The 19679-nt window shown below is 39.8% G+C and overlaps 1 protein-coding gene across 1 annotated transcript in view; it reads right to left on the reverse strand.

Moving 5' to 3' along the window:
• Positions 1 to 15687: 15687 nt before the first annotated feature.
• The window catches only part of CUNH9orf85 (chromosome unknown C9orf85 homolog), a 49318-nt gene continuing 45326 nt past the window's right edge, over positions 15688 to 19679 (reverse strand). The window contains exons 3-4 of the mRNA XM_037155044.2: positions 17758 to 17871; positions 15688 to 17274 (exon numbers count right to left, since the gene is read on the reverse strand). Coding sequence (XP_037010939.2) covers positions 17121 to 17274; positions 17758 to 17871 — 268 coding nt within the window. The 3' untranslated portion in view covers positions 15688 to 17120. The remainder of the gene's footprint in view (positions 17275 to 17757; positions 17872 to 19679) is intronic.

The following is a 19679-nucleotide window of genomic DNA, read 5'->3' on the forward strand; positions in this document are numbered from 1 at the left end:
TGCTCTTCCAAAAGCCACATCCCCGATCAAAATCCTTATCACTTCACACCAGAGCTTCTGCTACCGCCTCCAACTCAGCAAAATGTCAGTATTTCCCCTAAACCAGCTTTTCCAGATTTTGCCATCTCAGTCAATAACATACTTAGGCTCTCGGGTTAACCTTCCCAGTTTCCAAATTTTGAAGTCACTCCTGAATCCCTCCTACTCCCACCCAGAGCCACATTATGATTTTTGTGGACCCCAGGCACTTTTGCCATTGTGGGCCTCTTCTTCCATTAAGAAAAAAAATTGTATATATATTTTGCAACTGTGCAGTCACACAGATGAATATAAACCAAACAGGATTTATTTTATATAGTCATTAGTTTTTTCTCATTTTTAGATAAATTAAAATCCAAACATAGTACCATAATGTGCATAGGTCCTAGGCACTGTGCCTCCTGTCTAATGGGTCGGTCAGTCCTGCTGTTTACTAAGATCCACAGGCCATGGGACCAAACCCTAACCCTCTACCCTGTGTCTCCTAAAATCTGACTGCTGCTCACCACGGTAAGTCCAAAGTTCTGCCCACAGGGAGGGCTTCCTGTCACCACAGTCTCTGAGGAGCAGCAGGAATGAAGGCACACTACAGGTGCCAGCACACTAGAAGATCCTTCAGCAAACCAGGCCCATACTCCTCCATCAAGGGGCCTTGGAAATCTTCCCATGAAGACATATGAGTGAGGCAAGGGGGGCAGTGACACAGGGACCAGGCACCTGCTTGGCAGTTCACTCGACTCTTGAATCTGCATGGGCCTGGTCGCACGTATCCCACTCCCATTTATAATGGAACGCTGGGGCACACAGTTTTATGGTTCAGTGGAGATGCCACTTGCGTCAGGGAGTTTGGGTCACACACACAGATGATGGCCTGCGGTCAGGCTTTCGGGCTCCACCAGGCCCAGGAGCAAAGCCAGTGCTGCCTTCAAATGGTACTAGTTGCCAGCAGGTCCCGAGTCTCCTACTGGAGATTGCCAGAGGTTCCGTCAGTCATTCTGCTGGTCACGGACGTGGGTATCTCTGGGTCATGAGGCTCCAGCGGCAGGGCCACCTGCACCACAGCCTGCTCCTGCTTCAGAACACTTTCTTGCTCTCTGGATACCATTCAAAACCGCCAGCTTCATAGCTTGCCAAGTAAATGGGTTGGAACAGTGAGCTCAAACTCAGCTTATGTTGCCTCCAAAATCCACAGACCCGACATGCACTGTGCCTTTTTGTGACGGTCACTGCAAGGTGCAGACACTCTCCTCCCACTTTAGAGTGACATGCCTCCGACAGCTGCAGCCCCCAAATCTTCACACACGTGAAGGACCCTTCATTTTCATGGACTTTCTTACCTTCTGACATAAATGTAACTTACTAAGGCATCTAGGATACTTGCTCCTTCCTGTTCTCTACTTCCAGTTAGCATTATGTCATCTTTATTTTTATTGATTGATTTGAGAGAGAAACACTGATTTGTTGTTCCGCTTACTCATTTGTTCATCTATCCTTGTATGTGCTGACTGGGCTGGGACCCACAAGCTTGGTGTAGCGGGGTGACACTCCAACCAAATGAGCTACCCGGCCTGGGACATTGTCATCTGTGCAGTGGATTAGACTGATGCCATCCAGGTGAGTGAAGTCCATTTCACCTGTTTTATAAGGACAGCAGAGTTCACATGGCCTACAGGAATGTCAGTAAAGTTATATTGCAGCCCTTGAAAAAGCAATCTGCTTCAAAATGTTTCTGGTTTTTCTTAATGATAAGAATAGGGGGTGGGGCGCATTTGCTGGAACAACAGCTGTAAGCAGATGCATAGGGCTGTACTGATTCGTTCCAGCAATGATACTGCCTCCCGGTCATGGTTATGACAGGCATTACCATCTGTTTAAGTTTGCAGTAATATATAATCATCGCCATAACCCATCTGACTTCTACACTAGCCAAACAAACAAGCAGAATGGGGACGTGATAGAATCACACCACTGCCTCTTTCCAGTACTTGATGGTGACACCAACCTCTGGGGGGGTCCCCTGGGGGTGGGGAATTGTTTCTGGCCTACTGTCCTGAAGGGGGAGTTGTGTAGTTCCATTTCACTTGACCCTTTCTGTAACAGTAACCAGCGTCTGTTCTGTGACTACAGGAGCTCATCCTCCGAAGCTGTGGTCAGGCTTTCTGATTATCCACTGACAATGGGAAGCTCAGCTTCATTTCCCCTTTATCCTTTGTACACTCTCTAGGACTGTCCAAAGAAACCAGATGGCTCCACAATCTACCTAATCACTATTAGCGCCATAATGACAATGCCACAGCTACGTGATCTCCCAATGCCTTGCCCTCTTCCTGTACTTCTCATGCCCCCAGTGATAATCTGAATCATCACAACATTGCCGTATACTGGATGTGTGTGTTAATTTATGTCTCATTGGCAAATAAATTCTCTCTATGCTCTTTAGATAGAGGGGTGAGCCAAATCCAGAATCCCATTTTGAGTACCTATTTCCTTGGATAACATGTGATAACAATATTTATGTCAATCAAGATCCCAGAAAGAAACAGATAACACACTAAAACTGGCTTGTTTAAAGAGAGTTTTAAAATGGGACTATTTGCAAGGGTGTGAGAAGGTTCAGGGAATCCATACAGCACGATACAGTACCCTCAAGCTGGGAACAGTGTGGCACTGTTACCACTCCTAGACCTCAAAGAGCGATGAGAATCTCCTTCCAGAACTGGGAGAGATGCCTGTACGTGGCAAACCAGACCATCTCTCTACTTTCATCAAGCATGCCCATGGCGACCCCACAGGAAGGGAGCCAGGAGAATAATCCGGACTCTTCTCTTAGGAATTCCCATTGAATGAGTCCAATTGGAAGCCAAGGGCAAGGACGTCCAAGAATATAACCTGTAAGGTGAGCCTCCCAGAAGTGATCTAGGGACAAACAGAAGATACACTGTGTTTTTAAAAAATTAACTTTTGTGCACTTATTTTCCATCCCCTCTCATAGATTACAACCCCCTTGGAAGGGTAAGGGACTGTCTTACCCTTCCACAGATCTTCCCATAGCACCTGAGACAGTTTGCCATGAATGAATGAAAGTGCTTCAATGTTCAGAGCCATATTACGTGTCCATAGATCAAGTTACAAAGCATGAGAAATAAACTATCTAAAGAAATAATCTGCCCTACGTATTCTACCCAATTCTCACAGAAGGGACATCAAAGTGACTGGAACATACTGGGAGAGAGCACAGCAGTTCAAGTGGACCGGGTCAGGTAAAACTCAGACTGCGTTTAACACAGTCCCAGATGAATCATGACTTGGACTCTCCTTGAGTGATTTCACAGGCAGGCGTCAGCCAGTCCAGCCTGCGCCTCTGATTAGCAGGGCTTTAGATGAAATCACATCACCCATTGTGTGGACTTTAAGTGATAGCTGAATAATGGATGGTGATTTCCCATCTAAATGATGGTAATACTCCCTTTCCAATGGGTTTCTGTGAGTTCTGCTAAGTGGCTCTGATTTCCATTTCCTCAACACATTTTTCTTCCCCGAATGCCCTTCTAATATGCCTTGTTTCGATGATCTGTGCCTTAGTACAATTTGCAAGGATTTGTCTCTCTCTGCTACAGATTGATTTTTTATCTCCCCTTGATTTATTACGATGCATTTAACTTGTCACTGACAAAAGAGGTGGTGGGGCCATTTTCTGCAGAGAATACAAAAAGAGGCAGTTTTATCTCTCACATTCTATTTCAAGATTTGAAGATGAAGAAAGAGACAGCAGAGGGTTGCTGTAAGAGGATCAGTCACTCACATGTGCTGCTGCAGAGGTGCCCTGGACACAGAAACCTTCTAGACAAACAGGCTTCACATGCAAACAGACCCCGCCATTACCTTCTCAGCGCGGGGACCACGCAGAGTGAGACACACATTTACCTTAATGTCCACACAAAATCCAAGTGCTACATTCATCTCTGGTGACCACCAATGGCACAAATCACAGTCTTAGTGACAGTGGGCTGGTGTGCCAATTACTCCTCTTTGGGGTTACATTCCAATTTTCTCAGTTCTTAGCATGGAGAATATACGTATGTAAAGTGCACAAATCTTAAGAGTACAGCCCCATGTGTAATAAATATGTAGAGTGTATGTATATATGCTCATTATATATATGTATATAATTACCACCACATCAAGAAGCAGGACATTTCCAGCACTCTGGAAGGTTCCTCCGTGCTCACTTGTTGCTGTTAGCAATGTGTCCCAAGGATAAACACTACACTGATCTCCATCAACATTGATTAATTTTGCCTGTTTTTTATTTTCTCTTAAATGGAATCACATAGTATTTCTATTTTGTGCCCAGTTTTGTTGGGGTTTTTTTTGCTCATTATTAAATTGTAAGATTCAGACTTGTCACTGTGTACCTGGCGATCTGACAATTTTTGCAGGTTGATTTTGAGAGAGACGTCAATCTGTCATTCTGCTTCTTTACACATTCATTCATTGCTTGATTCCTGTATGTGCCCTGGCTGGGGATCGAACAGCCCCAACCTGGTGTGTTGGGACAATGCTCCGACCAACTGGGCTACCTGGTGAGGGCCTCACTAGTTGATTTTTATTGCTATGGGGTGTTTTGGTGTATGTAAGTACCACAATTTATTTATTCATTCTATCATTGAGAGCTATTTAATTTAATAAAATCTAACAGACTGCAAATGAATATTTAACAAATTGTACTCATATATAAATCACAGAATATATCAAAAGAAATAAATTTTCTTTCTCTGCATATCCAATGGCAAAGTTTTGAAAATGCTCTTCCTTCTTTATTAGCACAACACCTAGTGGTCTAAGCCTGCGGGTCTTGATGAGAGCATTTAGATTTGGAGACAGTGACTTTTAGTTGTGATAATCCTTAGCCAGCACCTAGATGTTCATTAGAACCAAATAACAATGCCTGGGGCTAAGTAGGAATCATTTAAGTCTGAACCTTCGGCAGGATTGTTCTCAATGTTTGCCAAGTATCAGAACCTCCGGTGGGCCTGTTCAAGCAGATTGCTGGGCTCCACCACTAAGTGCGTTTCAGTAGGTCCGGGGTGGGGCCCGAGAATCTGCATTTCTTACAAATTCCCAGGTAATGCCGATGCGCTGGTCTGGGGCCCACATGATGAGAACCACTGATCTAGACCAACTCTGTCATTTTAAACAAGCAGAACCTGCAGGCCCAGTAGGCTGAAGTGATTTGCTGGCGTCACGGACCCTAGTGACAAAGCTGTAATTAGAAGAAAGCCTCACAATCACTTTCCCTTTCATCTGACACACAACCGGGTACCTCTATTAAGTCATCTGAAGCACTGTTAAAATAGAGACCACTTCCCCTCAGCAGAAAAGGAAAAAAAAAGAGTGTTTAAGGAGTGGGTGAGGGTAACTCTTTCCTATAAACTTATTTTCAAAAACAGAAGGATTCTGAGGAAATGAGATGATTTACATTAGAACCAGGATTTGAGGAGGACAAGAGGGATGGGATAGGCAGGCGATGAGAATCCTCTGGGCAGCTCAACCTCGGACTCCTGCCCAGGGAAGGGTGCGTGTGCCCTCCAGCACCCTTCTCAGCCTTCCTCTCCTTCAGCTTCCTCCCAAAGCCTGAGCTGCTGCAAATGAAATGGGCCACATGGGCACAAGTCACCCATTCCAGGGGCCCGTCATTTGTTATCTTCCACATCTCTCTCACAGCACAAGATTGAGTCTGCTTTGCTGCGTGTCCCTGTGAATTGTAAATATCACCCATATTTGCCCCAAACAATAGAATTTCTCCAAATGTGGCCAGCTTGCCCCTGCCAGTTATGGCCCAAACCCGAGGTGTAGATAACTCTGTGCCTAGGCATCTCAAGTGTCTGTGAGCCCTTCCCCCTAGCCGTGCTAAGCACACTGCTGTGACAACCGCCTGACAGCGTGGACCTTGTTGCTGAGCTATTTTGACCTGCTTTAGTGGCACCCTGAACTACCTGCTACCCACACGGTTGAAGAGCTTTGCCCATGGGCCAGAGGGCCTGTATTTTAAATACACAACTCGAGTGATTCTAATGGAACCCAGGTCTGGGGACCAAGGTCCAATTTCTTATCAGGTATTTATTGAGTAGTCATTAACCTCAGCTGCTGACTTTTTTTTTTTGCCGGGATGAGGGGCAGTTCAGTTTAATGCGATTACACAGTGATTTCCAGGGTTCGCACTTTTGGGAAGTGGAGAAAATACTTTTAGCAAGACTCCCATTCTACCAAATGGGACGAGAGAAGACAAACTGCATTGGCCACAGACTACAGGTGCAGAATATTTGCATAGAATATAAAAAATGATTTCTATAGAAAAATAACTGATACTCATTTTTAAATAAATAGTAAAGACTGAAGGACTCCCTGGTGTGGAGCAAAAAGCATTCATTCTAGATGCGCACAAAACTTAGAGGGAAAAAACATCCAAAAGTGGATCTAGAATGGACCAAAATGATTCTTGCCACTACAGTAGGTCTATCACCATTCTCTTAGGAAGAATCAGAGGCTGATATGAGAACCCATATTGTGACTTTTATCATTTGCTGTAAACACAGTTTTCATCATTGAAGAAAGGTCCACTTTTGTTTTCTTCATAAAATCTGTAGCTGAACTCCTCCCTCCAACCATGTTTATTTACACACACACAGAAACACACACGCATACACGTGTACTCAATCACGGGGATCCCACTTTGACTTAAAAGTAATGAAGGCCATTTCTCCACATTCCCAAGGAATGACACAGTCTTCCCCTCCCCGGAATCATGCTGGACAGGGCCACAGTAAATCCACCACAGAGGAAAACACCTCCTCACTTAAAATTTCGTATTAATTTACCTCTTGAGGCAAGGTGTTGGATTCCAGTCTCTACATGACTTCCAAGTCCAAAGATCTGTTCACGTGAAACTGCACACATGGTTACTCCAAAAGGTTTGTAAGTGATGCTGTGTATATAGCTGGTGGGGGTGGGAAGCAGGAGATAGTTGTGAGGCTTCAGGACGCCAAGCCTTCATGGGGACCAGAGGAATCATTATGTCTCCACACTATCAATTCCTTAATGTGAAGCATATTTTTACTTTATTTATTTACTTTTAGAGAGAGGGGAGGAGAGGAAGAAGGAGAGGAAAAGAAACATCAATGTGTGAGAAAGAAATCAGTTGCCTCTCACACACCCCAACCTGGGGACCTGGACCACAACCCAGGCATGTGCCCTGACTGGGAATCAAACCAGTGACCTTTCAGTTTCCAGGCAGGAGCTCAACTACTGAGCCACACTACCCAGGGCTGAAGCATAATATTTTAAATCGAGACATATTTATCATGTTATGTACATATAAATAAAACTAGCCACAAAGTTTCATAAAACACCACAATATTAAAAACAGGCAAAAGATCTGATAGACATCTCACTAAAGAAGATATAGCACTGGAAGATAACCATGTGGAAAGATGCTGATTCGACATCACTACTCACTCTGGATACACAAATTAAAGCCACGGTGAGACTGGACGCCCCACAGAATGGCACCAATCACACGGACCGACAGTTACAAGCACTGGTGGAGGACTCCACCTTCTCAGTGAAGAAGTCTCGTGCACTGACGGCAGGAGTGTAAAACGGTGCAGCCACTTTGGAAAGCAGTTCTGTAGCTGCCTAAAAATTAAACACGCATTCACCATATGACCCAGCAATCCTACTCCTGGGTGTGTATACCCAATGAAGTGAAAACATGTCCACACAAAGACTCCCCAAGTAAATGTTCACAGTAACATTATTCATAATAGCCACAAAGTAGAAATAATTAAAATGAGTCGGTAGCCTGGCTGGGTGGCTCAGTTTATCAGTGTCAACCCACACAACAAAAGGTTGTGGGTTCAATTCCCAGTCAGGGCACATACCTAAGTTACAGGTTCAATCCCCAGTTGGGGTGTGTACAGGAGGCAACCAATTGACATCTCTCTCTCTGTTCTCCCCTTCCCCTTTCTATAAAATCAATAAGCATATCCTCATGTGAAGATTTAAAAAAACCCCTTCTACTTAAAAACATTTTTGAATGGCTAAACAAAAATCACTATGTTCACACAATGGAATACGATTCAGCAATAGGAAAAAAGATTTTAATTAATAAACTGCTTAGACTTGTTACATGGACGTATCTCAAAAATGTTTAAAGAAGCCAGACTTAACGACTATATATTTTATTATTTCATTTACATGAAAGGTTCATAAAAAGCAACTTTATAGACAAAGAAAGATTAGTTGCTTGGGGCTGGTGGTGGGAATGGAGAGTGACTTAAACTGAGCCAGACAGACCTTTGGGAGGTGATGGAAACGTACTAATAAAACTGGATTGTGGTGTTAACTGCACAACTCTGTAAATTTACCAAATCATAAAATTATACACTTAAAAGGGATGCATTTTATGGCACATAAATTACACCTCAGCATTTAAAAAGTATACAGAATTATCAGTACCCTGTGGAAATAGCTTTTATAGAGTTTTACAGAATTGATAGCACAATGAAGGCTGATACTTTTATCACTGGTTCCCAGCCAGACCGAGACCCCTTTTTTAACAGCAAAAATAGCAACAGTCCTGCGTACTTGAATTGAACCTTTACTATAATTTCAAGAACACTGTGAACGCCCTGGCCAGGTAGCTAAGTTGGTTAGAGTGTTGTCCCCACACACTAAGGTTGTGGGTTCAACGGTTTTGTGTCCTAATGCAACACTGAACAACTAAAGAGCAAAATTACTACTTTCAGTTCATTTCCATGGTGTTGTTAGTCATCTCTGCAGTCAGCTTAGAGGTGGGAAAAACATGATTAACTTTTGGACTATGGGCATGGCCCACGTGTGGGCAAAATGTACTTGACGAGTGGATCATAAGAAAGGCGGAAGTCATGTGACTTCCATTGTATGTCCAACATCATAGGCAGGGACAACATGCCCCAACGTGGCTTCCTTCCCTGGGATTTTCACTTTCTGTAGGCTGTCCTCTCTGCTTCATGAATGGTGGCAGCGGATCATTAAGTGTTCCCAGAATTACCAATGGAGGACTTCCCACATATAAATCAATCACTGCACAGGATCTGAAATGTACTATTTCCACTGCCAAGAAACAGATTCCAAAACCCAAATGATTTATAAGAAATACTTGTTTGCTTCAGTAGGTCTTGCTGTTGTCACTGTCCTCTGACTGCCACTCACGCTGCCCCTGCCTTGTTCAACCACAGGTGCTGCAAAGGTGAGGAACATAGGAGAAACCGACTTTAAAACCGTGGGTAACTGTTTAGTTGCACTTCCAAATAAATAGTATGATCACCATGCTTTTTGGGTGAAGTATACTAAATATGCTATTCCTCCTATGTTTTCAGATGTTGTGGACACTCTCAATGAAATATTTTCCCAGACTAACGATGAACCTATAGCTTTAAAATTAGAGTACATCACCAGAAAACAGACTGTGTGTACTATCTAAAAGAGTAAATAGTTTGTCAGTTTATCTTGTGTTTCCTGTCTTTGCGGACGTGCTGTCATATCCTGTTAAGTGATGTCCTAACCTCTCCTGGTCCTGGCGATTTCCCCGGGGCCAGTTCATTTCCTGTATCCGTAATTCATATTTCTGTTCCCCATGTTACTATAATTTTTCTTCATCATGGTAAAAGAAAAAAACCTCTTACAGATTAAAGAATATAAACACCATATATGGAGCACCTACCATGGGCCAGGTGCTATATACAAGGTAAACCTAATACAGCAATCTTACGCTGTAGAAATCACTGTCCTCATTTTACAGACAGGGAAGGTACACACAAGGAAATCGCATACAGGTAAGGAGCTTGAACCACGGCTGCGTGACTAGTAAGAGGCACACTTAGGATTCAAACAGATGTGGCTCCTAGACTCCTGGAGCGCCTCTAAGCCCTATTCTTCCTGAAGTCAAGACGGACGTTTATCTCAAGGCATGGATTTGACAACAGTATGCTATTAACTTTCTAAATTAAGTATTATAATTACTTTTGAAACCAGGCAAAATTTATGTACAATAATGTGAACAGATCCTAAGTATTAAATTTTGTATTTCTATACACTGTGTGAACACCACCTAGATCAAGATCTGGGCAGTTTCAGCACTCCAGCAGGTTCCCTCACACGCCCCTTCCTGGTCAATCCACCATAAATTAGCTTCTATTACATTTGAACTTTGTATAAGTGGGATCATAAAGTATGTGGATTCCTGTTTTTTGATCCCCTTACCTAAGATCAAACCCACAACGCAGATATGTGCCCTGACCAGGAATCAAACCCACAACCTTTCAATGTACGGGATGACACCCTGACCACGTGAGCCACAACAGTCAGGGCATTGTATGTGGATTATTTTGCTCATCATATCTGCAAGATTTATCAATGGGCAATGTATAAAATGGAAGAGTTAATTTATATACTTCAAATTCATGTTTCTAGAAGTTTCAAAAACTTCTAAATCAAATTTTGGTGAAATATCACTTCTTCACCTTCTTAATACTTTGGGACTATTTGTACTTTTGTATCTAACATATTTTTAAAAAACTTCCACATTAATACCAACTACATGTTCTATGATAATGTAAATAATTTCCTTTAAAAGCAAACATATTTTTTAAGATTATAAAAAAAATTTTGCCCTGGCTGGTATAGCTCAGTGGATTGAGCATGGGCCTATAAACCAAACAACCGCAGTTCAATTCCCAGTCAGGGCACATGCCTGGGTTGCAGGCCAGTTCCCAGCAGGGGATGCACGAGGGGCAACCATACACTGATGTTTCTCTCCCTCTCTCCTTCCCTTCCCCTCTAAAGATAAATAAGTAAAATCTTTTAAAAATTTAAGGTAATATAGAGTCTAAAGCCATAGCACCCTGAACTTGCCTAAGCTTGTCTGATCTCGGTGAAGTTAAAGCTAATGTAGAAATAAAAGGTGAAACTTCATGAGTAATTTTATGTAGTAATATCTTTTGAAGGCCTGGTGCTTCAATTACTTAAAAAGTCTCACATATGACATTTGGGGATTCAAAAGTTTTTCCATACGTATACTTACAAAATTGCAGGATTCCTTTAGTATAGAGCTGAGTAAGTAATCTCAATACACTCCCACTGCTTCATAAGGATTGCCAGTAAAAATTGTGGAAAATTGTCTTCAACATTCAGTATTACTAAAAAATGTCAACATAATGAGTGACAAAAATCTGAGCCCCAAGTACGGTGATTGCCAGAGGGAAGGGTTAGGGGGGGTAGAAAAGGGTAAAAAGGGAGACGTGACTCGGGGTAGTGAACACCCAATACAATATTCAGATGATGTATTACAGAATTTACACCCAACACCTACATAACTGTGTTAACCAGTATCACCTGAGTAAACGCAATATAAAACAAATAAATAAATAAAAATTAAAAAGCATACCTTTTAACCTGGACAATCATTCAGCACAGCACTTAATGGTACAAGGGAAGGAAAAGACCTAGAAAGAGGGAAAGAAGGGATAGAGGTATAAGTTACTGTTACCAATTTCACCTAAGAAAATACAAAAAACATTTAGGAACATAAAATATTTTTAATTTTGCATACATGTGGTTGAAATAATATAGGCTTTGGTGCCACAAACACTTTGTTTGAATCCCAGATTGATCATTATCTTTTTTTGACTTTGGCAAGTTATTAAACCTCTGAGCCTTAGTTGAGTCACAAGAAAAACAGAATACTCACTCAGAACACATTGCTGTTTACCTTACATGATAAAAAATATATATATATGGATAAGCACCAAGTACATACAAAAACAGTTTTTTCTCTCCTAATAATTATTACTGGGTTAGCAGACAATCACAACTTACCTGCCCAGTACAGCTACAGATATATCCAGAATTGTTACATTTATATTCCTTCCATTATGCAAGTAAGTCTCACAATAAAGTGACATCACCTGATTAGAAAGATTACAGGGGTTATGATTCACACATGGAAACCAACAGTGATGGGGGGAGAATGTTTAAAAAGTGAGGTGAATTCAGCTGCATGAGCAACAACTAAAAACCTAAGTACCCCCCAATGATGACTGTGACCCAACAGTTCTTCAGAGAAAATGAGGGGAAAAAGCTCTAAAATGTCAAAGATAATAATGGGAATGACATTGTGCCAGGGGCAGAGTCCTGGAACAGGGGTGAGCAAAACAGGGAAGTTCTCCAGTGAGCGACTCACCCGTTCTTATGCACACTGCCCCTGGTGTGCAGGACAGGTTCGGGGATCAGAGGGGCGCAGAGGTTTAAAACCCAGGCCCAACAGTTTCTGGCTGTAGGCCAAATCACTTAACCCCAGTTTCACATCTGTAGATGTAAATGATGACAGTTATCACTACCCAAGGCCATAATAAACATTCAATGAGCTTATCACGTAAAGGGCTTAGTTGAGGGCAGTGACAGGATATGTTAAGCACTCAATACCTGTGCACTGACCTTCCAGGGCACCCTTTCTTGATTTTCCTTCCACCCTGGTCACTCCTATCTCCCGATCTGCATACACGCAGGGCACAACTGCAGGAGTCCCGGCAGAGAACTGCTGCGAGAGGCTCAGAGCTAGACAGGGACTTCAGAGGTCACGCAGGCCGGAGCTGGGGCTCGCCCTGAGTGGCAATGCCTTGGTGAACACCCCTGGCATTCAGACCCCAGAAAATACATGCGTAGGAATAAAGACAACCTTTAACGAGTAAGAGACAGAAATGAGAAATTCTAGAAATAAGGGCAAAACTGAAATAGACCACCCCTAACAAATTTGAAGCCCAATTTTGACAGGCTCAAGGTGATCTACAATAATTTATTTTCAGAGGAAGCCTCTGTAATTCATCACGTACAATTTGTAGCATACAATAAAAATGATTAGATATGCAAGGCAGGGGTAGTGACCAGTAGCCAAGAGATAAAATAATCCACTAAAAGCAAACAAAAATGAACAAGGACCTCACAATAGCTGTAATTAATGTCAAAGAAAATGGGAAAGATAGGTAACATGCAATATTTTAACAGAACTAAACTCTATTTAAAAAGAATCAAGTGTACATTTTAGAACTGCAAAATTCAGCATCCAAAATTAAGAATTTATTAGATGAGTTTAAAAGCAGATTGAACACATTAAATCTATTATCTAGCAGATAGAATTAATAAGTGCAAAGAAAGAACAATAGAAAACATAAATTGAAGCACAGGAAACAAAGAATGGAAAAAAGAAGGCAGAGCGTGAAAAATACTTGCATCAGAGTCAAAAAGGTCCAACAGTACATGTAACTGGAGTGCGAGAAGTAGAAGGAAGAATTAAAAAAGAAGTATTAGAAGAAATAACAGCCAACAATTTTCCAAGTCTGTTTAAGGACATTAACCAAGAGATTGGAGGAGCTCAGAAAACTGTAAGTAGCATAAATAAGAAGTTCACACCTTAGAAATCACAGCAAAATGCAAAAAAATCAAAGATAAATATTTCAAAAGCATATGATCATACCTCTCAGGATTCTCCAACTTAAACTCACTCCCTTCCTTGCTGTTACACACCTGGCACGTTAGAGACCTCACAGTGGCTGTTCCCTTGGCCAGGGACACTTTTCTCCGATGTGTCCCTCCTGACACGGTATTTAAAAACCACAGCCCACTCCCCACCCACTTGTGCACCCTCCTTTCCACCCCGTCCGTGCCCTTAGACTTCCAATCACCCTACCATGACTTATTTCCTCTTATAGCACTGTTCACCTTCTAATATATGATTTACTTACGTGTACTACTTATTGTCTGTCTCTACCCACTAAAAGGTATTCTCTGAAGGGATAGGTATCTCCGTTCTGTTGATGGTTGTACCCTAAGTATCCTGAGCAGTGCTTTGCACACATAGGTGCTCAAAATTATTTGTTGAATACTATTACCATTATTATTCCAAGCCTTTTTAATCACCACATAACTTGTTCATGCCACGTCCTCCATACAATAAAGCTTTCTCTATTTACCTTTAGAAATGCTTTTGACATGTGATACAGTGGTACTACAGGGCAGTAGTTAAATAAAAAACAGACTCTGGAGCCAGACAGTGTGGATCTACAAGTTACAGGATTCCATATACACACATTCTGCATGCTCTATATACGTATTCTTTTGGGAAATATAGGCAAATAACCAAATTGATGTTCATTGATTAAATATACACGTACACGTACTCATAGTAGCAATAACGTGAATTTGTTCTTATAGGGTCCCAAGCATTTTTATGTATCAGTGCATCCTTCTATCAACCTGATGGGAACCAAGGCACAGGAAGATTAATCTGTATCAAGTCAGCTGCTAAATGACCGAGGCAGGATTTAGATCCATGCTGGGTTCTTATTTTAAAAATACTTTTTAGATTAGAAAGGATAATTCCTAAAGAAATAAAAGTGAACTACATAAAACACCTAAATTTAAGTCTTTTAAAGAAAGCGAAACAACCTTTCTTAGCCCAAAAGAGTGGAATGCAGATATTAGTAGATGTCACTAGGTGATGCTCTTTGTTCAATTTCTCTCTTGGCTATCTGAGGAATTATAATTTATTCAGATGGGAAAAACTTATTCTAGGCCTAATAAAAATTTAGTTGTCTATTAACCACAAAAGTTACATAGTCCAGCAAATAAATTTATATGCAACCAAGCAAGCCACACAAACTGGGAAAGAAACTTGCAGTAAGACTGCAAGCTTAGATTATTGAGACTTTCACACAATGAACCTGGTACCTCTCTCCACTTATTTTTATCTTCCTCTGTTTCTGCCTCCATTTTCTCTAATGTCTTGAGATTTTATACTTTTGTCGACAAAGTACCTGAGTATTTTTTAAATTTACTCCTGGTTGACATATTTTTTAATAATAATTTTTTAAAAGATTTTATTTCTTTATCTTTAGAGGAGAAGGGAAGGAGAGAGGGAGAGAAATACCAGTGTATGGCTGCCTCTCGTGCATCCCCTGCCAGGAACTGGCCTGCAACCCAGGCATGTGCCCCAACTGGGAATCCAACTGTGATCCTTCGGTTCACAGGCCTGTGCTCAATCCACTGAGCTACACCAGCCAGGGCTCTGGTTGACATATTTTTGATGCCACTGTAATGTTATCCATCTTCACTTTCTTATGTTGAAATATTTTAAAGTAAATTGACATTACACCCTTAAACATGTAGTATGCATTTCTTAAATAACATTATTAAATAATGCCTTAATAGAATCTAATAACCAAAAACCAGTCAAAACGTAAAAAGGAACTCAAACTTGGTACTGGAGAAATAAAAATCAATGAGGCAAAGACATACATAGCACACATAACAAGTTCACAAAATCTGAAAGTCTGATCCAAGTGTTGGAAAGGACACAGAAACACTGGAATCAAACACACAGCTGTGGGGAAGGGAGATAACAATCGTTCTGGAAAGAAAGCTTGGGATTGTAACACTGAACATGTATAAGCCTGGTGCCCTCAACCGCTGCTAGATTCACATATACAGCAATGTATATACCAAGAAACAAGATGTATTTCAAAAAAACACACATGACAATGCTAACACCAGTATTGTTTTTAATAAGAAAAAACTGAGATAACTGAAATGTCCCTCAACACAGACAGTATAAATAAATCGTGGTATGCAAACACAACAGAATAAAACAAAGTAATGTCAAACAAATGAATCAGAGCTCTTGCAACAACCTGGATCAATCTCACCAATTTCATAATAATGCAATACAAAAGAGATACAAAATAACATGCAGAGTGTAAGTCTGTTCAAAACCAATGCCTGCCACTTACTATTTTCAAATGGCTCAGCAAATAAAATGTGTATCCATTTCCACCTACTCAAATGCAAAAAAACACGGCAAATTGTTAACAAATACAAATCTAGGTGGGAGTATACAAAGGTTCATTGTATTATTTTGTTACTTTTCTCTAGGTTTAATATTTTTTAAGATAAAAAGAAAAAAGTTCAAAAATTTGATTTGAACCTAATTTATATTGTTTAGGAGTAGTTTCCTTTTTATTTTTTTATTTTATTTTTATTTTAAAGATTTCATTTACTTATTTTTATAGAGAAGGGAAGGGAGGGAGAAAGAAGGGGAGAAAAACACCAATGTGTGGTTGCCTGTCACATGCCTCCTACTGGGGACCTGGCCTGCAACCCTCGCGTGTGCCCTGACTGGGAATCGAACCAGCAACCCTTTGGTTTGTGGGCCAGCACTCAATCCACTGAGCCACACCAGCCGGGGCTGTTTAGGAGTAGTTTCTTCATTTGGGAATAGATGTGAGTTTTCTTTATAATTATTTATTAAACTATATATATATATTACATGTATTTTCTGTATGTATACTTCACAAAACAAAAGTAAATAATGTGATCATTTGGGAATAGATGTGAGTTTTCTTTATAATTATTTATTAAACTATATATATATTACATGTATTTTCTGTATACTTCACAAAACAAAGGTAAATAATGTGATGAAGTATATAAAAATACCTTTCAAAGAAAAAACTATACTTTTAAAATTTATTATTACAACATAATTATAAAGCAACCAAACATTAAGGGGGCTTTTGTTACGTGGGTTATTTACTTGATATCAATTTATCAAAAGGTACATACTGAGGACCACTTTTTGAAGCCAGCAGTATTAATTTCATCTGATTTTTCCATGAGACAGTTCTTATATCATCATCAATTCCAAATCTTGTTTACTTTGATATATTAGGTAGTATATTTTTCTAAATAATTCCCATGAACTGAATTTGATACCCCAATACTCATTTTGGCATATGTTACTTAAAAATTTATTGTAAGAAAACTCTGAATTAAAGTTTTATAATTATTCATATATCATATACAATTTATACTGTCCATGTACAAATGTGGCCATTTCTACAGGTTATTCCAAATTCTTTATTAGGATTTCATAGTATTTTTTGGTAAAATCCTCAAAGTCAAAATGTTCAGAATTTCATGTTTTCACATTTTTAATATATTATTTGATTGTCATCTTCTTCTGAGTCATCTAAATCAATATCAAAATCTAAATCATTACTTTCTTCATTTCTTCTGCAGCTTCTTCTATGGCTGGAACGTGGGTTATTTTCAATGGTTTCTATCTTTTCTGGTTCTTTATTAAACCTAAAAGTGGAAGGAAAAATCTCTTTATTTCTCAGACTTTTACTATTTAACTGTGTATACTGAAAAAAAACTTTACACTACATTTCCTGATTAACAGAAGCCTAATGAAGTAAGTATAGAGAGAAAGGTCCTTGAAGACTAATTTAACTCAAGATCCAATGAATTATAATACCGTTAATAAAGTATGCTCAAAGAAATTAATGCATAATGTTCATTAAAGGAATGTAGTTACCTAATAAGGAACTTTTCTGTAATGAGTAGTGCATATGAAATTCATGGGTAAATATTTTCATTTTCTAAAAACATGAACTTTTACTTTTATTGTAATGATAAACTAAGGCTTTTCCCTATATGATAGAAAAAGTCTACGTTAGTGTGATATACTGCAACTTAAGACTCTCAGAGCTACTGAACGCTTCCTTAAATAAAATTCACTTATCAATTATTGAAAGAGTAAAACCCAAACATAAAGGAAATACTCACGGAATAACAATGTCTTCTTTTTTCCCACATTTTGCACAAACTTCAAGTTCACAGGCACATGGTCTACACATTATGTGATAAGAATCCTTCACTGTCTTTTGTAAACATTTAACACTAAAAGTGGAAAATGAAATCAAACATGAATTTATGTTAATAATCTAAGACTTATTTGATAAAATGCAGAAATACACCTAAACATATAGGTAAAAAGCCTGAACAAAACTCCTAGATTTCAATCTCAGTTAGATATTTATCTTACGTAACTTTAGATTCATTAAATAGCATTTCTTGATAACAGCTCACAGATGCAAAATAACAATAGTACTTGAGATTTATATACTTTTTAAATTACTTTTGAATTTTATTGTTGTTCAAGTACAGTTTTCTGCCTTTCCCCCCGCACCACTCCCCCCACCCGTATCTACTTCCTTAAAGCCTTAAAAAAAAGTCATCTGCAGAGACAGTTTCACTTCCTCCTTTCCAACGTGGAGGCCATTTACTCCTTTTCTTGCCTAATTACTCTGGTTAGAACTTACAATACTATATTGAATAAAAGTGGTGAGAGCAGGCATCCTTGTCTTGTTCTGATCTCACAGAAAAAGCTCTCAGCTTTCCACTGCTGAGTATGATATCGGCTTTGGGCTTGTCACACGAGACATTTATTACATTGAGGTGCTTTCCTTCTATATCCACTCTGTTGCGAATTTTTATCATAAATGGATGTTAGATTTTGTGAAATACTTTTTCTGCATCTATTATCTTTTTTCAAAACTTTATTTATTTATTTTTAGAGAGATAGAGGAAGGGAGGGAGAAAGGGAGACAAACATCAATGTGTGGTTGCCTCTCACATGGCCCCCACTGGGGGACTTGGCCTGCAACCCAGGCATGTACCCTGACTGGGAATCGAACCAGCGACCCTTTGCTTCACAGCCTGCGCTCAATATACTGAGCTACACCAGCCAGGGCTCTGTATCTATTATTAAGATGATCATATGATTTTTATCTTTCATTCTATAAATGTGTCATATCACATTGATGATTTGTAGATGATGAGCTACCCTCACATTCTGAGAGCATAAATTGCACCTGATTATAGAATATGACCTTTTTAATGTACTGTTGAATTTAGTTTGCTAATATTTTGTTGAGGATTTTTGCATCAATACTAATCAGGAATATTGGCCTACAGATTTCTTTTCTGTTGGCATCCTTGTCTACTTTTAGTATCGGTGATGCAGCCTTGTAAAGTGGGTTTGGAATGTTCCCTCCTCTTCCATTTTTTGGAAGAGTTGAGAAGGGTTGGTATTAATTCTTTGAATGTCTGGTAGAATTCACCAGTGGAGCTGTCTGATGTTGCACTTTTGTTTGTGGGGAGTTTTTGATTATTGATTCAGTCTCCTTACTAGTAATCAATCTATTCGGATTTTCTGTTTCTTAATGATTCAGCCTTGGTAGGTTACATGTTTCTAGGAAGTGATCCATTTCTTCCAGGTTGTCGAATTTGTTGGTGTACTTTTGCTCAGAGTAGTCTCTTGTGAGTCTTTGTATCTTCTGTGTATCAGTTGTAACATTTATTTCTTATTTTATTTCATTCCCCCTTTTTTCTAGTTAAAGATTTGTCAATTTTGTTTTTTAAAGACTTATTTTTAAAACTTTATTTTCTATTTATTGATCCTAGAAAGATGAGGGTAAGGGAAAGACCCATCGACTGTCTCGTGCATGTGCCCCAAAGGGGTTTGTGGGTTGCCCCAGACCCACAATCCCTGCGCATCACAATGATGCTCCAACAAATGGGGCCACCTGGCCAGGGTGAATTTTGTTTATGTTTTTAAGTAACCAGCTCTTATTAACATTTTCTGTTGTCTTTTTAGTTTCTATTTAACTTATTTTTGCTCTGATCTATGTTAATTCCTTCTTTCT

This window comes from Artibeus jamaicensis, unplaced genomic scaffold (assembly GCF_021234435.1).
Source record: "Artibeus jamaicensis isolate MK-2021 breed Jamaican fruit bat unplaced genomic scaffold, CSHL_Jam_final scaffold_1964, whole genome shotgun sequence".
Lineage (NCBI taxonomy): Eukaryota > Metazoa > Chordata > Mammalia > Chiroptera > Phyllostomidae > Artibeus > Artibeus jamaicensis.